The sequence below is a fragment of the Gracilinanus agilis genome, chromosome 6 (assembly GCF_016433145.1).
Source record: "Gracilinanus agilis isolate LMUSP501 chromosome 6, AgileGrace, whole genome shotgun sequence".
NCBI lineage: Eukaryota > Metazoa > Chordata > Mammalia > Didelphimorphia > Didelphidae > Gracilinanus > Gracilinanus agilis.
This window is the reverse complement of record NC_058135.1, coordinates 272,194,639-272,221,588: the sequence shown is the minus strand read 5'-3', so window position 1 is coordinate 272,221,588 and position 26,950 is coordinate 272,194,639. Positions and strand designations below refer to the sequence as shown.

The following is a 26,950-nucleotide window of genomic DNA, read 5'->3' as shown; positions in this document are numbered from 1 at the left end:
GTGGCCTAAATGACAAAACATTCTTTGATAGTCTTTAAACATATTTAGTTGAAGCCTTTAGTGATAAGCCTCTAAATAGCAGGTATTAGATTGTAGTAATCAGGCTAAGGAAAAGCAAACAAGTGGTGGAAAGAAGACAGGACCATAAAGAGAGAAGAAGATGGAAAAAGACCTGAAAATAAAGTGAGGAGGAGAAAGAACCAGAAAGAAAGCCTCTTATTTTCTTGTGAAGAAAATGGTTTCTGTGGCCCCATACTGTGCCAGCTGTTCTCATCTCAGAGCCAGTAGCATTTGGCATTTTTTAGAAAACCATTCTTCTTATACTGTGAGAGATTCATGACTACTTCCTTTCATGGGGGGGTTAGGGGGTGGGGAAAGTCAGGGGACGCAGGATGCATGGGGGTAGGGGTGGGGAAGAATATGAATGAAATAATAATGCAAGAAGAGGTAGTGAATACTCTGCAGGCAAGATAACATTGGGCCTGGGGTCAGCAAGAACCAAAGTCAGATCCCTAACTCCTAAGCTCCTGGGCTTGAGGGTGACCCTGGGCAAGCCCTTTGGTCTCTTGGAATCTCAGTTCTCCACCTGTCATATGAAAAGATTGGATAATCTGGTCTCTAAGAACTCTTTGACCTTGAAATAGGTGATGCTTTATGTTTTTCCAATTCCCTTTCTCCAGTTCTTCATTGCTCTGACCCATGGCTACCCCATATATTTTGCTGGTTCATTCCAACTCAAAAGTCCTGATAGGTCTGTCATGAATCTGAGGCATTGGAGCATATGTCACTGGGAGATTGGAGCACACTTGTTTTATTATTAGGAATTTAACCATCAAACAGTATATCTTTTCATATTAACAAGCAAATATCTTTCTACTGCCCTGCCACCCATCTCTGGGGGAAGGGAGAAAAGTAGATTATCACGAAACCATACATTTTCAAAATATGCAAACTTAAGTAGGATTGTATTAAAATTGCTCCTGTCTTTGTCTTCTAAACAATTTTCTTTTGTGTATTTCTTTCAGAGTTTGTTGCAGCCATCATTCTGACATAGTTGTAGTCAGTGTGTATATTGTTTTGTTTCTACTTTCTTCACGCTGCATTACTTCATGTAAGTCTTCCCATATTTGTGTTCATATTTATGGTGCAATATTACTTCATTCCATTTATATACCAATATTCTGTCATTCTGAAATCATGGATATGTAGGTACTTTGCAGATTTTGGCTATTAAGACTAATGCTGCTACAAATAGTTTCATGCAGATTGAATAAATTAAAAAACAGGAAGTTACTTAAATTAATAATCCAGGCTTAGAAAGGAGAACTCGAACAAATTACTAAGAGTGGCCGATGTGTAAAGTTTTAAGGGCCAACTAGCCCAAGTGAGTTTTATTAAAAATTCAAAAAATAGGGGGCAGCTGGGTAGCTCAGTGGAATGAGAGTCAGGAGGTCCTGGGTTCAAATGTGGCCTCAACCACTTCTCAGCTGTGTGACCCTGGGCAAGTCACTTGACCCCCATTGCCCACCCTACCCACTCTTAAAAAAAAATAAAAATGAAAATTCAAAAAATAATCACCGTATTGTACAGATTTATCAAAAAAGAAAGAGACCCCTTTACCTTTTTTGTGTGAACTGAATATTTGTAATTCTCAAACTAAGTAAGGTTAAGGCAGGAAGACAAAAAGGAAATAATTGTAGCCCTCAAGAGGTTACATTCTGTTAAAGGGAGGGAAGATAATCACACATATATAGGGATAGAGGATTGATCTATGATTTCATTAGTGTAGGTTACTTCCAAATGAAGAAATTTCTTCCACTAATGTAGACCTGTTATAAGTGGTCATTTTAGAGAACTCCACAGTGCATGGACTTGCATAGGTCACATGGCTATTCAAGGTGATATGTACTTGAGCACAGGCCTTTATTGCTTTGGGCCAGGCCTTTGTCTATTGTGAGAGACGGATAACTAATCTAGAAAAAATGGTTGCTAGGGCCTCATGGAGGAATCAGATTGAATACGGAGAAGGGCAGTTGGGTACCAGTCTGCCTCCAGGTGAAAGGACACTGAAAGGGCAAACTTAAGAGTAGGATAAGGATGTGTGTGAGGGATTGGGCTGACTAACATCAATGAGTCTGAAAAAATAAGGGTGGGAGCCAAGGAAGGGGACTTGGACTTATATGGTGCTTTCAAATTGCAAGGGGTCTGAGGACCCACAATGCATTTCCTCATAATAGCAATAGTAAAAATAATGTTGATTTGATTCTCCAAGCCTTGAATCTGTGTGGAACTATAGACCTGAATGGTTATAAAGGGAGAGATGGTATTTGAGATCTATACCCTCCAACCCACAGTCAGGTTCCCTGTTCCACAGTATGGTGAGGGGCTTTTTGGCCTGGACTGATAGTGTGACGGGGGGTGGGGGGGGTGGTAGTAGGGCAGATGGGAATACGTGGTCCAGCCAACTAATAAGGCTTTACTATCCAAGTTATCTCTTGAATCTCAGCCTCTCTTTAATGGTAAGTGCTATGGGTATTTTTCCGTTACAGAGAAGCTGTGGCCCAGGAAGTCTAAAATGTTATGCACAGTCATAGAGCTTTCAAGTGTTGACAATAGAATTTAAAACAGCGTTCTTTTTATTGTATCATATTGTTTCTATAGCATTTATACAAGAGTAAGCCAGGTTGATTCAGTCAGTATTGGAAATAGCATCACTATAGTCCTATCAGAGATAGGCAGGGGAATGTGATGGATAGAGAGCTCATCTTAAAAAGCCAGAAAACCTTTAATACATACTGGCAATGTAACTGTGCAATTTTAACCACCTAACCTCTTGCTGCTCTAGGCAATTAAGACTTGATTTGTAGAGAAGGTGCTGACCTGCTTTGTGATTTGACTCACTGAGGAATTCCTTATACCAATAAAATCCAAGGTTAAGTTCCTATCCCTATAATCAAATCACAAACTTTATTTATAAGGCTTCTGGGAAAATAGAAATTGTTCATATTTTAAAAGAACAATAGTATAAACAGTATGGTAATGGAAAGTTCTTACTTTTATGTGATTAATTTTTTTTGTTGTTGTTTTTATATTTTTTAAACCCTTAACTTCTGTGTATTAGCTCCTTGGTGGAAGAGTGGTAAGGGTAGGCAATGGGGGTCAAGTGACTTGTCCAAGGTCACACAGCTGGGAAGTGTCTGAGACCGGATTTGAACCTAGGCCTAGTCTCTAGGCCTGAGTCTCAATCCACTGAGCTACCCAGCTGCCCTGATTAATTTTTATTTGAAACCAAAATTCTCCAATTTTAATTTGAAACCATTATATCTAATGGAGACAAACCTTTTAAGATTTTTCTATTACGAATTTGAATATGAAACTATGCATTGTCTATTTTTATTGTTATAGATAATATTTAATGCAGTTAGTAAAGAAAAGGTGACAAAAATAATTAAAACATCTTTATTTGTAGATGATTGAGTTTCTTTCAGTATCAAGGAATTCAGCAGAAATAAGATTTTATCAGGATAATAATTTTCTCGGAATTCTGAAGTATAAGATGTTAACAAAAATTAATTAGCGTTTCTATGTGTCCAGGAGAAATTAGTAGAGAAATATCATTTATAATAAATGTATCAAATACTTAGACTTTAACCTACCTAGACATGAGTAACTCAAATTTTTTAATGTGGATCAAGGATTTGAATAATGATGGTAGGTTGAGCTAATATGTGAATAATGACTAATTTTCAATTTTAATAGAAAGATTTTATTTCAAAGAAGAGTTGGGATTATCAAGGAAATGATTAAAGGAAAGAAAAAGTTACCGAGAAAAGTAGCCCCTATTAAAGGGAACTGCTGGAGCAGAGTATAAAGTAATCAAATAGAAACTTTTTTAAACTGATTTTTCTTTCTTTTTTTAATTTAAAAGAAAAAAAAATTTAGTCATCAAAATCCACTTTCTCGGGGACAGCTAGATGTTTCAGGGGATTGAGAGCCAGGCCTAGAGATAGGTACTGGGTTCAAATGTGGCCTCAGACACTTTCTAGCTGTGTGACCCTGGGTAAGTCACTTAACTCCTATTGGCTAGCTCTTACCACTCTTCTGCCTTAGAACCAATACACAATATTCTAAAACAGAAGGTTTTTTAAAAAATCCACTTTTTCCCTATTACAAACATGTATAAGTCAATCAAGCAGCTTTCCACATTGACCTTATAGTTTATACTTGTAAATGTGTGTGGTGTCTCATTCTTTACCCTTGAGTCCTCCACTTCTCTCAGGAAGTGAGTAGCATGGCTCATCATTAGTTCTCTGGAATTGTAGTAAGTCATTACACTGATCAGACTTCCTAATTTTTTCATTTTATTTTCAGTTCGTATAAGTCTTTCCAGGTTTCTCTAAAAACCATCACATTCAATATTTCTTATAGCACAATAGTTTTCTATCTTATTTATTTGCCATAATTTGTTCAACCATCTCCCAATTTATGGACACCCACTCAGATTCCCATTTTTTGCCACCTCAAAAAGAGACATAAATATTCTTTTATAAATATTTATAAACGCATCCTTAGTTTTTAGGGATTAGTATTAAGAAACTATTGAGTAAGAGAATAATCCTATCCTATTTAATCTATTCTCCTTCTAACTTCCCCTCCTTCTTTCTCTTTCTTATTTCCTTGTTGAGTACAATGTATTTTTTACCGTGTGTGTGTGTGTGTGTGTGTGTGTGTGTGTGTGTGTGTGTGTGTTTGTGTGTGTGTGTGTACACTCGTGCGTGTCTGTGCGTATGTATATTTTTCTCTCCTTTGACTATTCAGATGACAGTAAGGTTCAAATAACAGATGCTTCTCCCCTCCACCTCTTCCTTTTTGTTATATTTGTCTGTGTGTGTTCCCCAATTATATGAAATGCTTTTTCATAACTTATGCTTCTCCCCATAGATTTCTTGGTAGTTCCACTTCCCATCTCTTTTCATTCTTCTCTTAAGATCATCAGTATATAACAGAGCACTCCCAGGCTTTGTCTAATTAGGCTCCCCCAGTGGACTTTTATGATGTCAGGGCTCAGAGATAATACATACATCATCTCCTCATATTTGAATGTAAACTAGTTGTCTTTGAGACCTTTTATTGTTTAGTCCTTCTTGATTCTTCATTTGTGTTTACCTTTCTTTGTGTCTCTTAACTCTCATATTTGGACTGAAGTTCCTATGCAGTTTCGTGCTTTTCATCAGTATTACTTGAAAGTCCTCTATTTCATGAAAGGCCCTTTTTTTTTTCCCCCTTGTAGGATTTTGCTTAGTTCTGCTGGATGAGTTATTATTAATCATAAGCCTGTTTATCCTTTGCCTTCTGGAATATTATATTGTATATTCCCTGCTCCTTTGTTGTGGTGTCTATTAAATTGTGTGTGATCCTGATTACAGTTCCTTGGTACTTGAATACTTTCTTTTTGGCTGCTTGCAGTATTTTTACTTTGACTAGGAAGCTTGGATTTTGGCTACAGTGTTCCTTGTATGCTTTTGTTTTGAGATTTCATAGTGAATATAGTAGAAATTAGGCTTAAACCAACATCTTTAATAATATTTTAATAATATTACACCAAAAAAATTAAAATGAATCTAGGCTAGATAATTTTTCTCCTGTTTTGGATAGTAATTTTTTCTCTTAAATTAAAAAAAAAATTTTTTTTTCTAAATTACTTGCCACCTCCCTTCCTCATTTAGAAAGCAAGAAAAACAAAATTGATTACAAATATCTAGAGGTACATAGCACATTTTATCAAGAATTCTCTGGAACTATGGTTGGTTGTTGTGTTGATCAATGTTCTAGGCTTTCAAATTTGTTTACTTTACAATATTGTTTTTTACTACATTAACTTTCTTGGTTCTGCCCACTTCACTTTCCATCAGTTCATACAAGTCTTCTTAAGTTTTTTTCTAAAACCATCCTCTTTATCATTTTTTATAGCACAGTAGCATTCCACTACCTGCATGTACTGTAACTTGTTCAGCTATGAATATTTTTGTGTATTTGGATCCTTTTCCTTTTTCTTTTGGGTATGTTCTCTCACCCAAAATCTTCTGTCTTAGTATCATTTCTAAGACAGAAGAGCAGCAATGGGGTATACAGTGGGGATTAAGTGACTTGCCCAGGGTCATACAAGTAGAAAGTGTCTGAGACCAGATTGAACCCAGGACTACCAGGCCTGGTGCTTTTTCCACTGTTACCTAGCTCTCCCCTTTTGGGTATATACCTAATAGTGGTATCACTGTATCAAAAGGATATGCTTTCCAGTATGACTATATACACACAACTTTGTCAGTTTCATGGGTGTGAAGTGGAACCTCACAAATGTTTTTACAGAAGCTAGTATTAGATTTAAAAAACTTCAGTATCTTTTTAAAAATATTGTTTTTGTTAATATGTTCAATTTTTTTTATAGTATTTATTATATTGAAACAACTTTGAATACCTAATTCAAGTCCAACCTGGTTATAACACATGCTTTTAAAAAATAAGTTGTAAGTTATTTGCCAATATTTCATTTGTATTTTTCTGTCTTTTTTTTTTTTTTTTAAACCTTTACCTTCCATCTAGGAGTCAATACTGTTTATTGGCTCCAAGGCAGAAGAGTGGTAAGGGTGGGCAAAGGGGGTTAAGTGACTTGCCCAGGGTCACACAGCTAGGAAGGGTTTGAGGTCATATTTGAACCTAGGACCTCCCGTCTCTAGATCTGGCTCTAAATCCACTGAGCTACCCAGCTAGTTGCCCCCTTTTCTATCACTTTTAAAATGGATTTCAGCATATATATATCATAGAGTTTGGAAGGCTCCCCTTTTTTCCTTGCTTTTGCAGATAGTTCACTTAATTGCTTTTTGAATGCTTTATAAAATTCACTTTTAAATCTGTTTGGGTTTTTTAGTTTGTTTTTAGTTTTGTTCATTTATGTTTTGGTTGTCAAAATTTCTGTTTTGATATTTAATTGGGGGTTTTGGATTTCCTTCTAGGTTTTTTTTTTTAAATTACATGTTGAATTCATTGTTTTGTCTCCCCTCCCCCCCCTTTTTTTTTTTTTATATGAGAGTATTTAAATATTTTAATTTTCCTCTAGGGGCTACTTTAGCTGAATTCTATTAGTTTTGGTATGTTGTCTTATTCTGATTTTCTTTGATGAAATTGTCTCATTCTGTAATTCATATTATGACATACTGATTCTTTAGGATTAAGTTATTATCTTGATTTTCGGTTCGAGAGAAGTTTTTGTGTCAGAAATTAGAAATATGTAAATTCTTTTGTTTATGAAGTAATCACCATAGATATAGCATCTTTTGACTTTGCTAAAGTCCTATTTATATCCTTAACTTCCTTCTTGTTTCTTTTCATTATATTTGTCTAGATCTAAAATGGAGTAGATTGGATTTTCTCTATGCTTAAGGTTTTGCTATTTCTCCCTGTAGTTCAGTTAATTTCTCCTTTATGTATTTTAGCTGCTATGCCATTTCTTCACAAAGTATTGATTTTGTTCACTAATATGTTACTTGAGAATAATGTAGTTTCCCTTATTATCATAGCCTTGGTTGAAATCATGCTTGATGCCTCTGATTTTTTGTGTTCAACTGAAACTTAGTGTATTTTGCTCCATCTTCCCAGGTTAACTGGGTATAGGTTTTGTGTTTCAACTGTATTGCTCATAAATATGTGATTGGATTCTACTGTCTAATTCTTTCTGGTGTCCTCTTGTACTTAATGGATAAATTCATCCCTTTCATATTAGCAGTTACAGTGTGTCCTATCTCTGTAATTTGTCTCCATACGTGGAATAGGGAAGCCTGCCCTAGAACTTTTGACCTTTGAAGGATAAAGTTATTACTTTGTTTCTTAGTAGTTACCCTTTGATATCTTAGGTGTTTGCCCTTTATTTCCTCTTCATTCCTTTCACATTTGGCTTCCCTGTTTATTTTCCTTATAATTACTTCCTCACCTCTCATCTTCCCTCTTCAATTTCCCTTTCCCACTTATTACTTTAATTTGCTTTTATTTCATGTTCTTTGTGTAAGTTTTTTAAAGCCTTATGTCTTAGAATAGATATTAAATATCCATTCCAAAGCAAAAGAGTGATAAAAGCTAGGCAGTTGGGATTAAGTATTTGCTCACAAAGCTAGGAAGTGTCTGAAGCCATATTGGAACCTCTAGATCTCCTGACTCTAGACCTGGAGCTCTTCTACTATGCTACTGGAGCTGCCCCTACTTTTTTATAGTCTTTGTGTGTGTGTGGCCTGAATGAAATGAATATGGGGTTCAAGTGATGCCTGTTCTACTTCCCTCATCCCCTTCCTTTTTGTATCCTCTTCATTTCTTCTCTGCTATGGTGCCTTAGCTGTCTCATTCCATCTTCTCTTCAGCCCTTGGAAACAACATAGCTACCCCTAGACCTCTGCTAGTATTACAGCAGTCAGGTAAATCCAGCCTTAGCCACTTTCCAGCCCTGGGACCCTGGTCAAGTCACCCCACATCCTTGAACTTCAGCTCCTTATCTTCAGAATGAGAGTAATCAAAGCACCTACTCCCAAGGTTGTTGTGAGGATCAAATTGAGATAATTTGAGTGCTACAGAAATGCTAGGTGGTATTATTGTGTTGGTGGTTGTTATTGTTTCATTTAATTTTCTCTGTCACTCTTAGAGAAATTAGGAGTCTGATAGGACACTTGTTTCTCCTATCCTGTCCCTTTCAATTCAAATATGCATACTTTTTTCTTTTCTCCTGTGGTTCCTTTCTGGTCTTTCATCAGGAATGCTTATAAATCTTCTATTTGATTAAAGGTCCATTTTTCCTATATAGAATTATAATTATTTTTGTCAGATAAATTATTCTTGGTCTTAACCTTTTTGAAATAAGAGTATTCTAAGCTCTCTTCTTTATAGCTTAGTTGCTAATTGTGTGAACTTGAATATTTTCTTTTTTGTTTATAGTATTTTTTCTATCACCTAGATCCCTTAGATGTGTTCCTATAATTTTTCATTTTGAGGTTTCTTTCAGGAGCAGACATTTTTTTTTTTCACTTTGCCCTTTGGGTCCTAAGAAATTGGTTCAGTTTTAATTTATACTTATTTAAAATATTGTATCCACATTTTTAAAGTCATCCTTTTGAGATAAGTCTATTGACTTTTAGATTATCTCTACTTGTCCTGTATTCTAAGTTAGTTGTTTTCAATAATAACATTATATTTTCTTGTGTTTTTTTTTTCTGTTTTTTTTTCTTTTGTTTTAACATTTCTTTTTGTTCTCACCAAACTTTTCCTCCTCTTTGGCCATTGTGGTTTCAGAGTGAGATTTAGCACCGTTTGCTCTACATCATTAATTCTTCTTGCCATTCTTTCCTCCCTAGATATCTTGTTCTTTATGATTGACTTCTGCATATCTTATTTTAATTCTTCAGTGTGCTTTTGTGGTTGTTCTTGAAGCCAGGGCTTTGTGTGGACTTAATATGGCTCTATATGTACTTGATATGGAATTGGCCTAATGGGTTTACCTTTTAGGCTTTTCTCTGACTAAAGTACTTATTTTTTCTAGATCCTTTGATAGTGGATTATTTGCTCATGCCTCTGGCTGTTTTTGGATTAGGCTTGTGCTTCAGTGAAACTTTACCCCAGTATTTCTGGATAGTATGACCAGATCTTGCTTGGGTAGGGCACAAGGCTGAGCCTAGGCCTTGCTTGTGGAAAGAATTACTGTATTTGGTCTTGCTGCCTTCCTTCCTATCTCCTGCTTTTGAGACAGACACTAAGACCTTCAACTTCTCTCTTCCTGGGCTTATATCTGCCTTGGTCTTCTGCAGAAATCTGAGAATCTTCCTTAGGCAGTCCTGGTCTGGGGATAAGAGCAGAGTCAATTCTCTTAGACTTTCTTTGTTCTCATATATTTTAGGTGTTGGCGAAGTATCTGGCCTCCCTAGGCTCTAACACACCTTTTCTCATTTCTGCCAGTACCTTAGGCTTCTAGGTGGCTCAGTGGATAGAGAACCAGGCCTGGAGTCTGGAGGACCTGGATTCAAATCTGGCCTCAGACACTTACTAGACAGGCCAAGTCACTTAACCCCAGTTGCTTTGTCCAGTGATGGGCAAACTACAGCCCTTGGGGCAGATTTCTAATCTGACGAATACAATGAGTGGGAAACAATACAATGAAACTTCAAAAGGGCTGCCTTAGAAACAGACTGACAAATGAGCATTTCCTTTCCTTTGGCCCCCTCTTTAAAAAGTTTGTCCATCACTGGCCTAGGTCTTACTGCACTTCTGCCTTGGAACGGATACTTAGTATCAATTCTAAGACCAAAAGGTATGGGTTAAAAAAAAAAAAAGATTCTGCCAGTAACAAACATTTTTAGGAATAAAATCCATTTCAACTCAAATAACAAATTCCTTGTCTACATATGCAGTATTTCTTATTTGTTATCCCCGTTTTACTAGAAAGATGATATAGATAGAGTTTATCCTGATTTTCTCCTTCAAAAGTTTTTGTTATGAACTTATTCTATTAAAATAGTCACATGCTAAAAAGAAAGAACATTGTATCTGAAACAGTGAATCTCTACCAAGTACAGCTTGGCTTTTTAAAAGACTGTATTAAAGATAATTATATCAACACTCTTGCATATGTGTCCCTTTTTGAACTTCTTCTGTTCCCTTCTGTGTGTGTGTGTGTCTTTTTACTTTTTCATTGACACTTCTCCTTTTTTTATATCATTCAAACCCAACCCCCCCCTCCCTGCCTCTTCTCTGTAGTGATTAAATGCAACCTAGTAAAGGAAATTTACTATGAATGTCTTAATTTTCTGTAAATGTATGTCTTGTTTTGCATTTAAAGTCTTCCGTCCCCTCCCAGGATGCTTCATTCATCATCAGTGTTCTTGAGTTATGACTGGCTAGTTCATTTCACTGATCAGATTTCTTAAGGTCTTTCAGAGTTATTTTCCTTTGCATTATCATGCATTGTTATCATATTGAATAATTTGTTATCTTGATTCTATTCCAAGTTTACCTAAATTTTACCAAAGTAGTTTACAGTATCTCTCTTTTTACCCTTGAAGTGGAGATAAGCTAATATGATAGGAAAGTAGTGGACCACAAGAAGAAAGTCTTCCGTGTCATTTTTTTGGGGGGGGGGGGAGTCAAATCCATATTTATTTATTTATTTGTTTGTTTGTTGTTTTTTTTAGCACAAACTTTTATAAGAAATGTTGACCTTTTTACATTTAACTTGGCACAAATTCAATAAATAATTTTACATATTCCTGCTGACCATTTTCATTCCAATTTAAAAATCCACAGTGCCCATTTGTTCTTCTTAACATATACTTGTAGTTTAAATGACCAATATTTTTCATTCTTTAATTTGAAAAATATCAAGCACATTTCAAAAAGAACATATTCATGAAAAAACACATTCATTAGGTAATATTTTTTGTCACTTTTTTTAAAACATTTATTAATATTCATTTTTAACATGGTTACATGATTCATGCTCCTCCTTTCCCCTTCACTCCCCCGCACTCCCCCCACCCATGGCCGATGCACATTTCCACTAGTTTTGTCATGTGTCCCCGATCAAGACCAATTTCCAAATTGTTGGTAGTTGCATTGGTGTGGTAGTTTCGAGTCCACACCCTCAATCATGTCCACCCCGACCCATGCTTTCAAGCAGTTGTTTTTCTTATATGTTTCCTCTCCTGCAGTCCTTCCTCTGAATGTGGGTAGCGTCTTTACCATAAATCCCTCAGAATTGTCCTGGGTCATTGTATTGCTGCTGGTAAGAGGTCCATTACATCTTCCGTGTCATTTTTGATGAAGATTTCCAGTGGGATGCCACCAGGATTATTTGTGTTTAATCATGACCAGGCTATACTTTTTATTTGTGACTTGGATAAATACATAGATGATAGTTCTCTAAAATGTATAGGTAACCCAAATCTAGGAGTCAAATTCCTAATGTTGAAAGAACAGTTTTGTGATCTCAAAATATCACAACAGGTTGTAGCATTTTAAAATTTCATGTGGCAAACTTCACGAAAATTTTGTAGGTTGTCTTCCCCCTGACCTCCTTAGTTACTGCAAATAGACTAACATACACAGTTCTTTCAGAATATTGACTTACATGATCTTTAAGAAGAATTTTCTCGTTGCCACTAGGGAGATGTATTATTTCCTAGAAGCTTTCAGGCTCTTGAGCTGCCTTGCTATTTTGAAATAAAATTGACAGGTCACTCTTGTCCTTTAGGAAGCAAACAAGAGGTTAGCTTTGGCTTCAGTTTTCTATCTATATCAGGAGTTCTTAACCTTCCCCCCCCCCCCCCCCCATGTCAGCTAGTGAAACTTTTGGAGCTCTTCTTCCAAGTGTTTGTAAATGCAGAAAATAAAATGCATAGTATCACCAAGGAATTCAACTATATTAAAATATAGTTAGAAATAAGTTAGAAATAACTAGCAAAAGGAATAAAAACCTCAACAAAAAAAGTTTGTGTTCCAGTTGAAAAATAAATCAGCAATCATTTATTAAACAATTTCTATGGGCCAGGCTTTGTGTTAAATGCTAGGCATACAAAGTGGGGGGAAATCCCTATCCTTAGGGAGCTGACATTCTAATTGGGGAGACAAGACCCTAACAACCATATATAAATCACACACACACACACACACACACACACACACAAGCATACACATGTAATAAATTGAAAGTCATCCCAATCAGATGGCAGTGACATTAAGTGGGATAGAGAGACTTTTTGCTGAAGGTGGGACTTGAACTGAGACTTGAAGGAAGTCAGGTTAATCATGAGGCGAGATGTGGGGAAAAAATTCTAGGCAGGGGAGACTCAAGGAAAAGACATAAATTAGAAAGGACTTTACAAGTCGGCCTTTCCTTTTAGCTGTGGTGTTCATGAGGAGCATTCTCTTTAGCCATGTGCCATAAGGAATATCAGAAGATGAAAGGCCCATCAAGCAAAAGCCCTTTGAATTGTTACTCTCCTGCATCTGGTCCTACTGTCCAATTGTGAGGTGCTCTATATCCGATACCATACCAAAGAGTGTACAGATAAAAGATTCTGCCTGGAAGAGCTACAGGTGTCTGGTAGCAACAGAAAAAGTGACATGGGCCATTGGAATCTCTGTGGATCCTCATTACCAAAATAAGTCTATAGAGTCAAGCAAATGTGCAATGATTGGAAGAATTTTATTCCAAACTAATCCTCTTCCTAAGATAATCATCTGTACTTTAGAAGGGAGATAGCTCTCCTGAAGAACTCAAGTTAACAACCCAGGTCTCAGGACCAATTATGCCCATCAGAAATGTCTACAAGTGGGGGCAGCTGGGTAGCTCAGTGGATTGCAAGCCAGGCGTAGAGACGGGGGTTCCTGGGTTCAAATCTGGCCTAAGACACTTCCCGGCTGTGTGACCCTGGGCAAGTCACTTGACCCCCATTGCCTACTCTTACCACTCTTCTGCCTTGGAGTCAATATACAGTATTGACTCCAAGATGAAAGGTAAGGGTTTAAAAAAAAATGTCTACAAGAAAGAGAAAGTTTGTGTTATTACAGGAAATTAGAAGAGTTTTAAGGCATTTGCTAGTCTTTGAATGGCCTGGGCCAATGCCCATCTTTTTGGAGTTCAGACAAAAACCAGCCAGAGAGACTGCAGAGCAGGATGTGGAGAAGAAAAAGCAAACAGCTTCTGAGAACTTGCATGAAATTAAAAAAAAAAAAAAAAGAAAAGAATCAGAGGAGTTTATATTTGTTCCTGAATGTTCCTTTGTCTATTTCTGTCTGTCTCTGTCTCTGTCTCATGCACCTACAGGCATGCATACACAATTATAGCACTGGAAAGGGCACAGGTTAGTAATATTGAAGCTCCACTAGAGAGTAAATGATCTTATCTCAACTATCAGGTTGATCTTAAAGTGTTAGCTTGTCCATATATCTGTCTCTGTTGGAGGGGCTGGAGAAGGGGACATGGTCCCTTGGCTGTTCCTTACACAGGACACTCCATCTTCTTACTTGGTGGTTTGCCCTGTCCCTGGAATTATCTCCTTCCTTTTCTTCTCCTCCTCCTCCTGGCTTCCTTCAAGTTCCAGTAAAATCCAGCAAAATCCTACCTTCTGCAAGAAGCTTTTCTGATCCTCCTTCATGCTAGTCCTTCTGTCAGATGATTTTTTTTCCCATTGTGTATCTTGTTTGTACATCATTGTTTGCATGCTGCCTCAAATGGAGAACTTGAGAGCAGAGACTACTTTTTGTCTTTCTTTGTATTCTCATCACTTATCACAGTGCCTGGTATATAGTAATTGCCTAATAAATACTGATTGACTAACTGGAAGTAACAGGGAACTACAAGAGTTGATTGAGTAGGAAGACTACATGATAAAACCTGAACTTTAAAGAGGGTTGCCTGGTAGCTTATTGAAGGGAGGAAGATGATCCATTGAGACCAGTCAGAAGGCCATTTGGAGTAGTCCTGGCTTGAGCTGTTGGGAGCATCCTGCCCCAGTGTGGTGACTGTATCAAAGGAGAGAAAGAGTATATACAAGAGCAAGGGAGAGTCAACAGTATTTGACAACAGATTGGTAAATGAAGAATAAGTGGAGTGATGATGAGTCATGGATAGTAGGTTCTGAGTCTGGGTTATTGGGAGGATGTGCACTTGATGGTAATTAGGAAGTTAAGATGAGGTTAAGGCTTGAGGGAAAAGACAATGAATTCGGTTTGGGACAATTTTATGATCTACAGGGACATCCAGTTCAAGATGTATAACAGGCATTTGGAGTTGCAAGATGGCTTGAGGCCAGGAGAGAGGTTATGAGTGGATAAATGAATCTTGGGAAATAAGTGTTGCTTCTTGGGAGCTGATCACCCAATTAAACAGTATAGAAAGAGAAGAAAAGAATATCTAGGACAAAGCCTTGGGGAATACCCATGATGAGTGAATTGGAACTGGGTGAAGAGCCCAGCACAAGAGACTAAGGAATAGTCAGGCAGGTGGCACAATGTAAGGTAAAGAAACAGAGTAGAAAGGGAAAAAGAATGATGTCAAGCATGATTGGGCAGCTAAAGAACTGTGGAGAGAACAATTTCAGCTGAATTTTGAGTATAGGAGCCACATTACAGAGGGAATAGAGTGACAGAGAAGAGGAGGCAGGATTGTAATCCTTTCCGGGGGGTTGTCCTTGAAAGGGAGAAAAATCTAGAATAAACTGCATAGGGATTTTCAGATTAGATAAAAGATTTTAAGAATGGGGAAGACATGGATGGGTGTATTTGTAGGTACCAGAAAAGCCTCAGGTAGAGAGAAGAGACAGAAGACTAGCACGAGAATTTGATGACATCAGACAGTTTCCTGGAGCACATTGGATAGGATTAAAGGGTCATAAAAAAGTTTTCCTTAACAAGGAGACAGGCTTCCTCTTCATTTGAGATAGGTGAAAGAGATTTGAGTCATGTGAGATGAGAGAAAGAAAAGAGAGATTTCAATACTTGTTCTCCCCCCCCCCACTAAAGTATGAAGAAAAGTCCTTACCTAAGTATAGATGAGAGATGCTATGGAAGGTTTAAGGAGTTAGGAAAATGTTTGGAATAGCCACTGTGGTAAGGGGGAGAGAGTGAATCAATTAGAGTTATAAAAGTATTTCCTTGCCCAGTAGATTATGTAACGAATTCGTAATGAACCCATTCAGCACAACTTTGTAATATTTTCCAGCTCCAGTCAGCAGCACATGAATAGGAGCTAAAGAGGTGGATGAAGAGTTCTCTAGGATTGGATTTAGGCATTGCTGTGATTGGTGAAAGAATCAGAAGGGGCTGGGTATCCAGATACAGATGGTTGTATAGAGTTTATTGTGTTCACCAAGGTTTAAGGATAAGAAAGAAAGTATGGCCATTGCAGGAATGGTGCACTAGGGAAAATATGATGGGTGGAGGAATTTGATGATCACAGTGAAAATAAAAGAAAGGGGTGTTAGTGGAAGTGATTAGAAGAACTTGATGCAGGGGGCACAGTTATAAAGTCCCCAAAGCCAAGAACAGCTGAGAGGGGAAGGGGGGTCTTTCCAGAAGTATAGTCCAGGTTGAGATTGTGAGGAAGCCCCCAGGCTCAATGGAAGGTTCCAGAATGAGATAGTGGCAAAGACTTGGAAAAGGGATAGGAAGGAACTGAAGGACTAGGCTACCACTTCTACAGAAGGGAGGGCATGAGAGGGACTCTGCTGTGGGAAAAGGAGGCAAGCTTTACAGAAGAATACTCCATCCAGGTTGAGAAGCTCTGATTTAGATGATGATTATCTTTCTCTTATTATCAGGAAAATCAAGAGCAAATTTTTGCAGAGTGAGAAAATAGCTCAAGTCTATCCACGTCCTTGGGCTAACTGTTATTTTAAGGAATTGTAGGGGGAAAAAACTATGTCCCCATATCAACTTCCTTCTGCTTTTCTCCGGATATATTTTCACTATCTCATTAACACCCTTTTTTTGTTTCTTCCTGCCTCTCTTCCTCCCCTGTAAAAGCCCTTTTTACAAAGATGTTCCATTCATGTATTCATTTTATTTCTAGAACCCTAAGTGGATCTCTAGTTAAATCTTTGTCCCTTTGGGATTTAATAATTTGTCGCTTTCCTTTGAAATATTTCTACTATGTGAGCTGTGAGGAATATGGCCACAATTTATTCTTGTGTGATATTCAGGCCTGGGAAGTAAAGATTGATTGTTTAGGGGTGAGTTATCAGAAAGAAGGGGAGAGTCACCTCTTCTTTTTCAAAGGACAAAATCCCTTCCTGCTCTGAGCATTGAGTATTGAAGCACGTTGTTTGGCTAATCACAGGTTTTTTTTTCACACTGTAACAACATTCTCATGTGATAGAACTTTAGGACTCCAGTGCCTGAAGCGTTTTTTTTTTTTTTTTTAAACAGAGCATGCACAGAAATTTTGCATTTAATTAAATAGATTAAAACCTGTGGAGTTCTAAATTTTTAACAAACCCATCTTAGGGAAAATTTAAAAGCTCAGAGTCCTGTATAATAAAAATCTGGGGGAGATAGCACATGAGATAAACATTTGTGTTTGAGAATTCCCTTTAAATATATAGGCTTCTCTGGATGGGGTTTGGTTGTGTGAGACAGAATTGAGTGTGCTTTTCTCAGAATGAACATTCCCCATACAAGGGTTAGTTTGTTACCTTTTGTTGATTGAGGATTCTGGGACCAGTTTATGAAAGACAGAAAGGGCAGTAAACAACTCAGTTGCTCCCCTCACCTGAACTGGGTTAGATGAATCTATGACCCAGTCATAGGTGTTTGGGATTGTAAGGGGTTGGGGTGGGGGCCTGATGGGATGGGGTGGGGTGGAGCTGTGTGTTGGGAACTTGTATATATTGCTGCTTTGCTGCCTAGTCAGTCAGCACTTCTTAGCCCATCATTGAAGTGCTCCCTTTCATGAAAGGAATAAACAACTGCTGTTTTTTACTCCTACTGGCTGATTCCATGTCTTATTTATTTGAGTGTGGGGGGGGCCCTTGTCAAATTTTTTTTTTATCTTACACTGGATCAAATAAGAATAGAGGATTCAAAAATGTCCCAAATTTTCATCAAGAGAATAGACTCCACAAACTATAAGCCAAAGTCCAACTTTACTGTGATACCTGGCAAAATTGTTAAAATGTAGAGATATAGCTAATGACCTATCCACATGCATTTATTTTATCAAGTGCCAAATGCAACCATCTGTGAGCATACAGAGAGAGCCAGCTTATATATATATAAGCATGATAACCATCTAAAGCTTTGCTTGACAGGATGACTAAACTGGTATATTTGGAGAATCCTGGTTTACCTAGTTCTTAGAAATACATTCACAAAGCCTTTTGTTAAAAGATGCCAAAATATTTGATAATTAGTTGGATTCAGCTGGATGGTTAAATGAGCAAACCCAGAGAGATGGTTAGTAATTTAATGTCAGCCCATCAGAGTCTCAAATGAAGTATCTCCAAATAATATGTTTGGTTGTGTGCTGTTTAATGTTTTTGTGAGTTACTTAGATAATGAGATAAATGGCTTACTTGCCAAATCTATAGATGATAAAAGTGAGTCTGTAACCTAACAGTGCCTTCATTGTTTTTAATATTAGGAGCCAAAAAAAATCTTAATGGGCCATAACATTGAGCTGAATCTAATAGCATGAGATTGAATAGGATAAATTATATTAAGTACAAGGTGGGGGAGGCATGGTAAGATAGCGTTTTGAAAAAGATCTGGGAATTTTAGTGGACTTGGACTCTGTGGATCAGCCATCTGATGTGGCAAAAAAGAGAATGCTCTTTTAGGTTGCATTAAAAGAGGCCTAGCTTCCAGGAATAAGGAAGTGGCCATTTTGTTGCATACTGTATCGAACCAAATATGGAGTACTATGTTTACTTTTGAGTACCACAGTTCAGGAACATGGAATTCAGACAGTTCTTGCTTTACATAGGCAGACCTTTCTGCAGATCTCTATGTAATATAATTTTTATGTAATGGGAATTTGCCCCTGGATGTTGTAGATCAGTGGTTCCCAAACTTTTTTGGCCTACTGGCCCCTTTCCAGAAAAAAATATTACTTAGCCCCCTGGAAATTTTTTTTAAATTTTAATAGCAATTAATAGGAAAGATAAATGCACCTGTGGCCATCACCGCTCACCTGGATCGCTGCAGCACCCACCAGGGGCGGTGGCGCCCACTTTGGGAATTACTGTTGTCTTTGGAGGAGGACTAACACATAGTTCAAGAATACCTGAGGGCTAGGGACAGTGAAGCGAGAGCAGATGGGAAAACACAGGGACCTGGGCCAGCTAAGTGGGGATGGACTATAACCAAGCGAAAGAGCATATGGAGGGCAGACATATTGGGGTCAAACACAAACAAGAGAGGGCAGGCAACATGTGGGAAATGGGGAACAGGGGTCAGACATACAGAACTGGACAGGTGAGTGGGTAGATGGACTGGAGCAAAGCCTCAGTGCTGCAAGTCTCAAGCCAAGCCCCCCAGTCCATGGTACTTTGTCATCAACTCTGCACTTACTTTCTTCTCCTTTCACTTGGAAAGTTTTGGGAAGTGGGGCAGGAGGCCTCAGTTCACTGAATTGAGGGGCAGGAGCAGAAAGAGAGCACATCACTGGACAGTAAAGTTAACTTAGGTATTGCTTTGAAATGAAGATTTCTATTTCTTTAGGTAAATTTGAAATTGTATAATGTGAATTTACTTAAGTTGTATCCAGAAGAGAGAAGTGCTTGAAGGCCTTACCATGTGATGATTAAAGGAATCAGGTGTGTTTACCTAGAGACGTCTTAAGAAGGTATACCCCCTCACCTGGGATATTGGACTGGATCAGTTTGGCTTCCAAGGCAGTACTAGGACTGTGAGTATAAGGTTGCAGAGGTAAATTTAGGTTTGAAGTCAGAAAGAATTTCCCAATAGAGCTATCTAAAAGTGGAGTAGGCTTTCTCTGGAGGGGATTAATTCATCCTCCTGAACATTTTCAAGCAAAGGTGGGTGGTTTTGTTGGAGGGGGGATCGTTACTGCATGGATTAGACTAAATGACCTCTGAGGTTTCTTCCAGTTCTGAAATTGGTGAAATATTAATTGAAAGTCCTTTGAATGACTACTTGTGAAGGACTATCCTTGCTAAGTAGCAGATTGAGGAAAACCTTTGTATTGCTATAATGTCTTCAAACATTTTCAGGACAACCTTAACTTGATCATTTAACACGCTTCATGTTTTGTATTAGCCTTAATCTGAAAAGTAATTAGCTAGGAAGTCTTCAGTGACTGGAGAGCAATGAAATGACAGATATTAAAGTGCATGGAATTGAGATAATTAAAAAAGAAGCATTAGAACCATTGCATATTAAATTGCAGGTCTCAAAGTTAACAGAAAATGAGGCCAAAAAAAGAATTTTGTTTAATATTTAAAGGTTATAAAGCATGGTTAAAGGCAGAGGAAAGAACAAGCTGTTGTGGATTGATGGGGGGATATCAGGCAAGTCTGATAAGTTGGTAGAAGATGTGATTTTGAATTTAATTGACTAAAGGAGATTGTTTTGTGTTTTTTTTTTTCAGTTACATGTGGAAATAGTTCTTTACAATTGTTTTTTGACATTTTGAAATTAATATTTTCTCCCTCCTTTTTCCTTTAAGCTGTGAAAAGTCTGATATAGGTTATATATGTACATATACTTTTGTGTAATATGTTTTTCCATATTACTCATGTCAAGATAGAAGACGTACATACAATAGAAATCTCATGAATGATATATAGTAGGTGATGACATGTTTTGATCTGCACTCAGATTCCAATAGTCCTTCTTTGGCTATGAAGAGCATTTTCCCCATGGGTCCTTATAGTTATCTGGGAGACTTGCTTTGCTGATAATGGTTTAATCCTTCATAGTTGATCTGAGTTCCCTTTTAGCTTTAAGTTAAGATTCTACTAGTTTATACATTTGTTTCTTCAAAGCCAGACTCTGCTTTCCTACAACGACCCTGAATTCAGAATTCTTGCTATTATTATTGCTTATTCATGTCAGTACTTTAACTTGTTTCTTTGAACATGGATCTAGGAAATCTAGGGCTTTAAAAGTTCTCCTTTACGCAGGTCAGTTACTCTTTTTTTTTTGTGGTGCTTTATTCCATCAATAAAGTACTTTTTGGAAGTGTCTTTAAAAGTGATTTTATTTTAGTAGACTTGCCTCTTTGATACTGCTGTGAAATTCTCATGCTAGGAGAATAGCATTATCATTTCCATGGCAACAGACAGTGATGCCCTAAACACAGAATGGTGATGTCATTGCAGGATCCAACAGAAGGGGAAAGCCATGGTGGGAGGGACAGCAAGAGCACAAATTGATTGGAAGCTAGCAACAGAAAAGAATATGCTTATCAAGTAGACTTTCCTTTCCCTGTACAAGCACTGCTTGAGTTGGGGGTAGGGGGGAAGTGTATAATGAGGGGGAATAGCGCTTCAGTCCTTCTGGCAACTTTAATTCCACTATTCCAATTCCAAGGAGATGCTAACTGCTCCTGACTGGTCTTCTTCCTTTGCCTCTTAATGTAAGCTCCTTGAGAGCAGTGATTGCTTTGTTGTTTGTTTGTTTGTTTGTGTCTTTGTGTGCTCAGCTCCTAGCACACAGTGCCTGGCACTTATGTAGTAGGTGATTAATAATAAATGCTTGTTTAATCGACTGATTTAGCTCTTGGGGATGTGCTCGATATAAGGAGGAGTCTTTCTGTTTCCTTGTCCCCCCTATACATCCTATGTAAATTATTTCCTCCACGTCTTTGGTGTCTATAAGTGTACATTTAAAGCCATAGACTGTTACTTTAATTCTTGATGAGCCACTTTGGTGCTATAGTTGCTTAGAAGAAAAATCTTATAGGTAAGTATGATTGGACCATGTAATGGAAGCTTCTCTTTATCTCATGCAGCTCAAAGAAAATGAATGGAACACTGGATCACCCAGACCAACCTGACCTTGATTCCATCAAGATGTTCGTGGGTCAGGTTCCTAGGAGCTGGTCTGAAAAAGATCTGAGGGAACTATTCGAACAGTATGGTGCTGTCTATGAAATCAATGTCCTGAGGGATAGGAGCCAAAACCCTCCTCAGAGCAAAGGTAAGCTCTTGGGTCTTCCAGGTATAATTCCTGCCACACATAATATATGATGATACATTTAACTGTCTGTCTGTAGTTAGATGTTTTCTCATTGGTCAGTCACTTTTGTCCTTGGGGAAAAAAGGCTGCTCTTTAGCCAGACTTTGCTTAGTTCAGTTCCTGACGCATAGGAAATATTTAAGAAATAATTGTTGGCTTGAGGGGAAAAAATTAAAACTCACAGAGTATATGATCAGAGATGATTAGAATGAGAGTAATATCTGATAATTCATCGCACTCTAGTAAACATTCATAAAGTGCTTCTTGGGTACCCAGTGAGGCAGCATGCTCTAGTCTTGAAGGCAGACTCCTAACATTTAATATTTGTGGGATTCTGGGCTGGTTGCTAATTAACCTTTATGAGCCAGAGATTCTCCATGTTTATAATGGTATAAATCATAGTATGATTCCTAAAGAGGAGCACTTAGGTTTGATATCCTGAAAAACTTGCCAATAATTGAAGTTATCAAGGAGAAAAATGGGTTACCTTGAGATGCGAGGTCATTGATAGAGATTGAGGCAAATATATTATAGTAGGGATCCCGGTTTGGACTAGATGACTACTGAGATCCCATCTAATGTTAAATATTGTGATTATATACCTTAAAACTCTTGGGGGGGGGGGTGTTTCAGTAGTAGTAGTAGTAGTAGTAGTAGTATCTTCTGCTTTTATTACTATTACTGCTACTACTGTCACCACCACCGCTACAATGAAAAAGTACATAGAACATGCTTTCAATGAGCTTAGCCTAATAAGTATGATAAGACAACAACACTAGTGTGAGTCAGGATATGGTAGATTCATTAGGGAGCAGTTTGAAAAGAGGGATTACTTTTAGCTAGAGAAATTAGAGAAAGGCTTCAACTAGGAGTTGGGACCCAAGCTGGACCTTGAAGGGGAAGGGGGAGGGACTTAAACAAGTATATCTATTAGGGAAAGTCTCCTTTTTGCATAGGGGGATCTGCCCAGAGGCAGAAGGAAAAAAAAAGCAGGATGAGATTAAGGGAACTCTTAAGGTGTATAGGTCAGAGTAGGAGAGTAAGTCAGTCATCTTTTAGAACAGTGGTTCCAAGACATTTTTGGCCTCCCACCCCCTTTCCAGAAAAAATATTACTTAGCCCCCTGGAAATTAAATTTTTTTTTTTTAAATTTTAATGGCAATTAATAGGAAAGATAAAGGCACTGTGGCCATCACCGCCTCCCTGGATTGTTGCAGTGCCCACCAGGGGGCGGTAGCGCCCACTTTGGGAATCACTGCTTTAGAGGAATGCCTTATGTTGGGGAGTTTGTGTCTTACTCTGGGCAGAGGATAAACCCATGGAGGTGGTTTTTTTTTAAATTTTATTTAATTAAGAAAATTTTTCCATGGTTACATATTCTTTCCCTCCTCTCTTCCCACCCCCCTCCCATAGCCAACAAGTAATTCCCCTGGGTTTTTCATGTATCATTGATCAAGACCTATTTCCATATTATTAGTATTTGTATTAGTCTACATCTCCAATCATGTCCCCATCAACCCATGTGATCAAGCAGTTGTTTTTCTTCTGTGTTTCTACTCCCACAGTTCTTTCTCTGGATGTGAATAACGTCCTTTCTCCTAAGTCCCTCAGAATTGTCCTGGATCATTGCATTGCTGCTAGTAGAGAAGTCCATGGGGTTCTTTGAACAAGGGACATGACACTGATCACACAAGTGTTTTAGGAAAACAACATCAGTGGCAGTGTGAATTATTCACTCAAAAATTTATTGCATGACATTTATGGGCAAAGCACATTTTCTTCACCTAGTGCAGTGATGGGCAAACTTTTTAAAGAGGGGGCCAAAGGAAAGGAAATGCTCATCTGTCAGTCTGTTTCTAAGGCATCTCTTTTGAAGTTTCATTGTATTGTATCCTACTCATTGTATTCATCAGATTAGAAATAATGTCCGGGATAGAACATTTCAGGGGGCCACATCTGACTTGCAGGCTGTAGTTTGCCCATCACTGACCTAGTGCATTATTAAAGGATGCAATAAAAAGAAATGACATTTGACTGTTGTAAGTTTTTAAATGAAAAGGTTTAAGAAGCTTACAGATAGGTTCAGTTTGATCTCAGAACAACATATGTAATGGTCTAAGTAATGTAATGTAATGAGACTATTAGTCTCAACATAACTGTACTAATTTCTTTTTTAGGTACAACATTTAAAAAACTTGAATATACATCTTGTGAATTGTTCATATTTTTTTCTCCATCTTGCTATTATAAGGGTGAAAAAAGGGGTTTTATAGGTTCAATATATTAAAGGTGGTCGCCAGAGGATTGAATTATTATCAAACCTCAATTAAGAATAATCTCAAATCAAAATTGACTTTTATGGAAATTTATTTACATAAGAAGAGAGAGAGGAAGTATGGAGATAAGAATCTATCCCACTGATTAGTCCAGGTAGAGCTTAACCCTCAGCCAAGAGTTAAAGGGCCTGAGGCCCAGAAGTGAATGGAGCAAACTCCACTCACAGAGTCTATAAAAGGAAGTTTCCCAATAGAAGTTCAGGAAGATTCAGTTTTTAAGCTCACACTTGGAACATTCTCAGTCAGGAACCAGCGAAACTCCCTCAGGTCTCCACCACACCAGTTGCAGCCTCACTCCCCCCACCCCCTCCATGGAAGGGGCCACATATATATCACTTCCAGTGCCTTCCCCTAGCCTTCGCATCCAATCACAATAGACGCTTTCTATGTCCATTGATTCTGATTGTTACTCACTCTAGCACAGGTGGGTTAGGACCTCCCAGAATTGGAAGGTGCTCTCATCTTTGGTGATTAAATCTAGACTTGATTTAATTATCATACTACATACAGGCAAGCAACTCTTTGCATAAGTTCTTACAGTACACTATTTCCATCTGGAAGTCAAGTTCTCTCAAAATGAATTTCCTGCGCAAGCATAGTCCTAACCTTTACAATCTGTGATTACAGGGTGCTGTTTTGTTACATTTTACACCCGGAAAGCCGCACTAGAAGCACAGAACGCTCTTCACAACATGAAGATCCTCCCAGGGGTAAGAAGAAGGCATCCATTCTGTCAGGTGGACCTAGAGTGGTTTTCCCAAATGGAATGAGCTACTTGGGCTCAGCACTGAAAATCCTTTTCCAAAAAGCAGGCTTGCAAGGAATTCCATAGATATCTATTTTTATAAAGTTGTCAAGAATTGCTTTTGTTTTGTTTTTAACCCTTACCTTCCACCTTAGAATCAATACTTTATATTGGTTCCAAGGCAGAAGAGTGTTAAGGACTAGGCAGTGAAGCTTAAGATGACTTGCTCAGGGTCACACAGCTAAGAAGGCCAATTTGAACCTAGGACCTCCCATCTCTAGGCCTGGCTCTCAATCCACTGAGCTACACAGCTGCCCCCATAAGAGTTGTTTTCTTCTTACAGAGTAGAGAATAGGAAGATGTTGTCTTTCAGGTATTAAAGCTAAAAGAATTGCTGCATAGGTTCCCTATAGCTTTATACATTTGACATCCTAACTCTGTCTGTTGGGCCCTAAGTTTGGAATAAAAAAGGTGCTCTATAGGATCTGGAATTATAATTTACTGACTCAGAAATGATAGTGTGCTGTCTATCTGACACAGACTTTTTATGCTTAGTATGTACGGTGTATAATAATCCAATACAGTGTGCTACAGTATACACTGAGGAGATAGTGGGAGGTGGTTTCTGCTCTTAAAGAGTTTCAGAGTCCTCAAAGCCAATGCATGAATGTTAAGTGGTAATATTTTTCTTTTTCAGATGCATCATCCTATACAGATGAAACCTGCAGACAGTGAAAAAAACAATGGTAAATATATTGCTGATCTTTCCCTTAATCAAGACATTTGCTAGACCTTTTTATAAAAATTTCTGAATTACAGAGATCCAGAATTAGATAGAAAATTAATTGTCTCAGTTGTCCCCTATTACAACAATAAATAGTTTGGCAAATGAAAGAAATCAGAATTGGTAGCGAGTTCAGTAGACTATATTTAAGAATTTTGAGATTTAACTGGGATTTCTTTCGTGGTGATTATTGTCCTTATGATCAGGAAAGAAAAGGTAGATGGTAGAAAAGTTAGGAGGTTGGGTTTTACCTATTAAAGAACAAGTAGAAAAAGGCAAATGGACAGCAAGACTTAGTGAAAGCTGTCTATCCTTGGCCCTAAGTAAACATGGAACCTTCCCGTTTTTCTCCTTGTCTTTCAAAGTAATGTTTAGAAGCCTTTTGTACTCTGGTCTCTTAGCAGTGGAAGACAGAAAGCTGTTTATTGGTATGATTTCCAAGAAGTGCAATGAAAACGATATCCGAGTCATGTTCTCTTCCTTCGGACAGATTGAAGAGTGCAGGATATTGCGAGGTCCTGATGGTCTAAGCCGAGGTAGGCATACTTTGAGCTCTTGAGGTTTTAAGTTTGAGATTCTCCTTCTTTTAGCTGGCTTAATCTGTGTGGAGATTTGGGATGCGCCTTTGTTAAGCCTTATGTTTGCTTTTATGTTATGGCTCATCTACCTGCTAACAGTGCCAGAAGAGCTCTTGAGAGCATTTCTTCATCCCAATAACCATCACCTTGCTTTAGCGTCTGGCTAACACTCTTTTTGGTTTTGTAAACCCTTTGAACCTCTGAACCCTTTGAAGACTGAAGCTATTTCTTTTTTCACTAGGTTGTGCGTTTGTGACATTTACAACACGAGCCATGGCCCAGACAGCTATCAAGGCAATGCACCAAGCACAGACTATGGAGGTAAAGACCCTTTTGAGAGAGAGATTATTGTACCAAGCATTTGTCTTAGGAAAATCCTGTAAAGGTACCATTGTCACAGCTTACCATTGCTTTCAGTAGAAAGGTGTTTATATAGTCCGAGAGCTGCTACTAGCATAAAGCAGGGACATCTAATTGTGAAGCTAGAATCTGCTACCTCATCTTTGACCCTTGTCACTGAACCCTTATCTCCTTCTGAACAATAGAAGACCCATTTAGCTAAGTTGGAGTTAGAGAATAGTCTCTCCCTTGCTTGTCTCTATAGGGCTGCTCGTCTCCCATTGTGGTGAAGTTTGCAGACACCCAGAAAGACAAAGAACAGAAGCGGATGGCCCAGCAGCTACAGCAGCAGATGCAGCAGATCAGCGCAGCGTCCGTGTGGGGGAATCTCGCTGGGTTGAACACTCTGGGACCCCAGTACTTAGCAGTGAGTCTTCATGAC

General features: G+C 38.1%; 1 protein-coding gene across 1 annotated transcript in view; it reads left to right on the top strand.

The window, feature by feature from the left end:
* The window catches only part of CELF1 (CUGBP Elav-like family member 1), a 50,073-nt gene that overhangs the window by 3,784 nt on the left and 19,339 nt on the right, over positions 1-26,950 (top strand). Inside the window, exons 2-7 of the mRNA XM_044680941.1 lie at positions 21,500-21,687; positions 24,690-24,772; positions 25,505-25,553; positions 25,996-26,127; positions 26,411-26,490; positions 26,774-26,935. Of these exons, the coding sequence (XP_044536876.1) occupies positions 21,500-21,687; positions 24,690-24,772; positions 25,505-25,553; positions 25,996-26,127; positions 26,411-26,490; positions 26,774-26,935 (694 nt within the window). The remainder of the gene's footprint in view (positions 1-21,499; positions 21,688-24,689; positions 24,773-25,504; positions 25,554-25,995; positions 26,128-26,410; positions 26,491-26,773; positions 26,936-26,950) is intronic.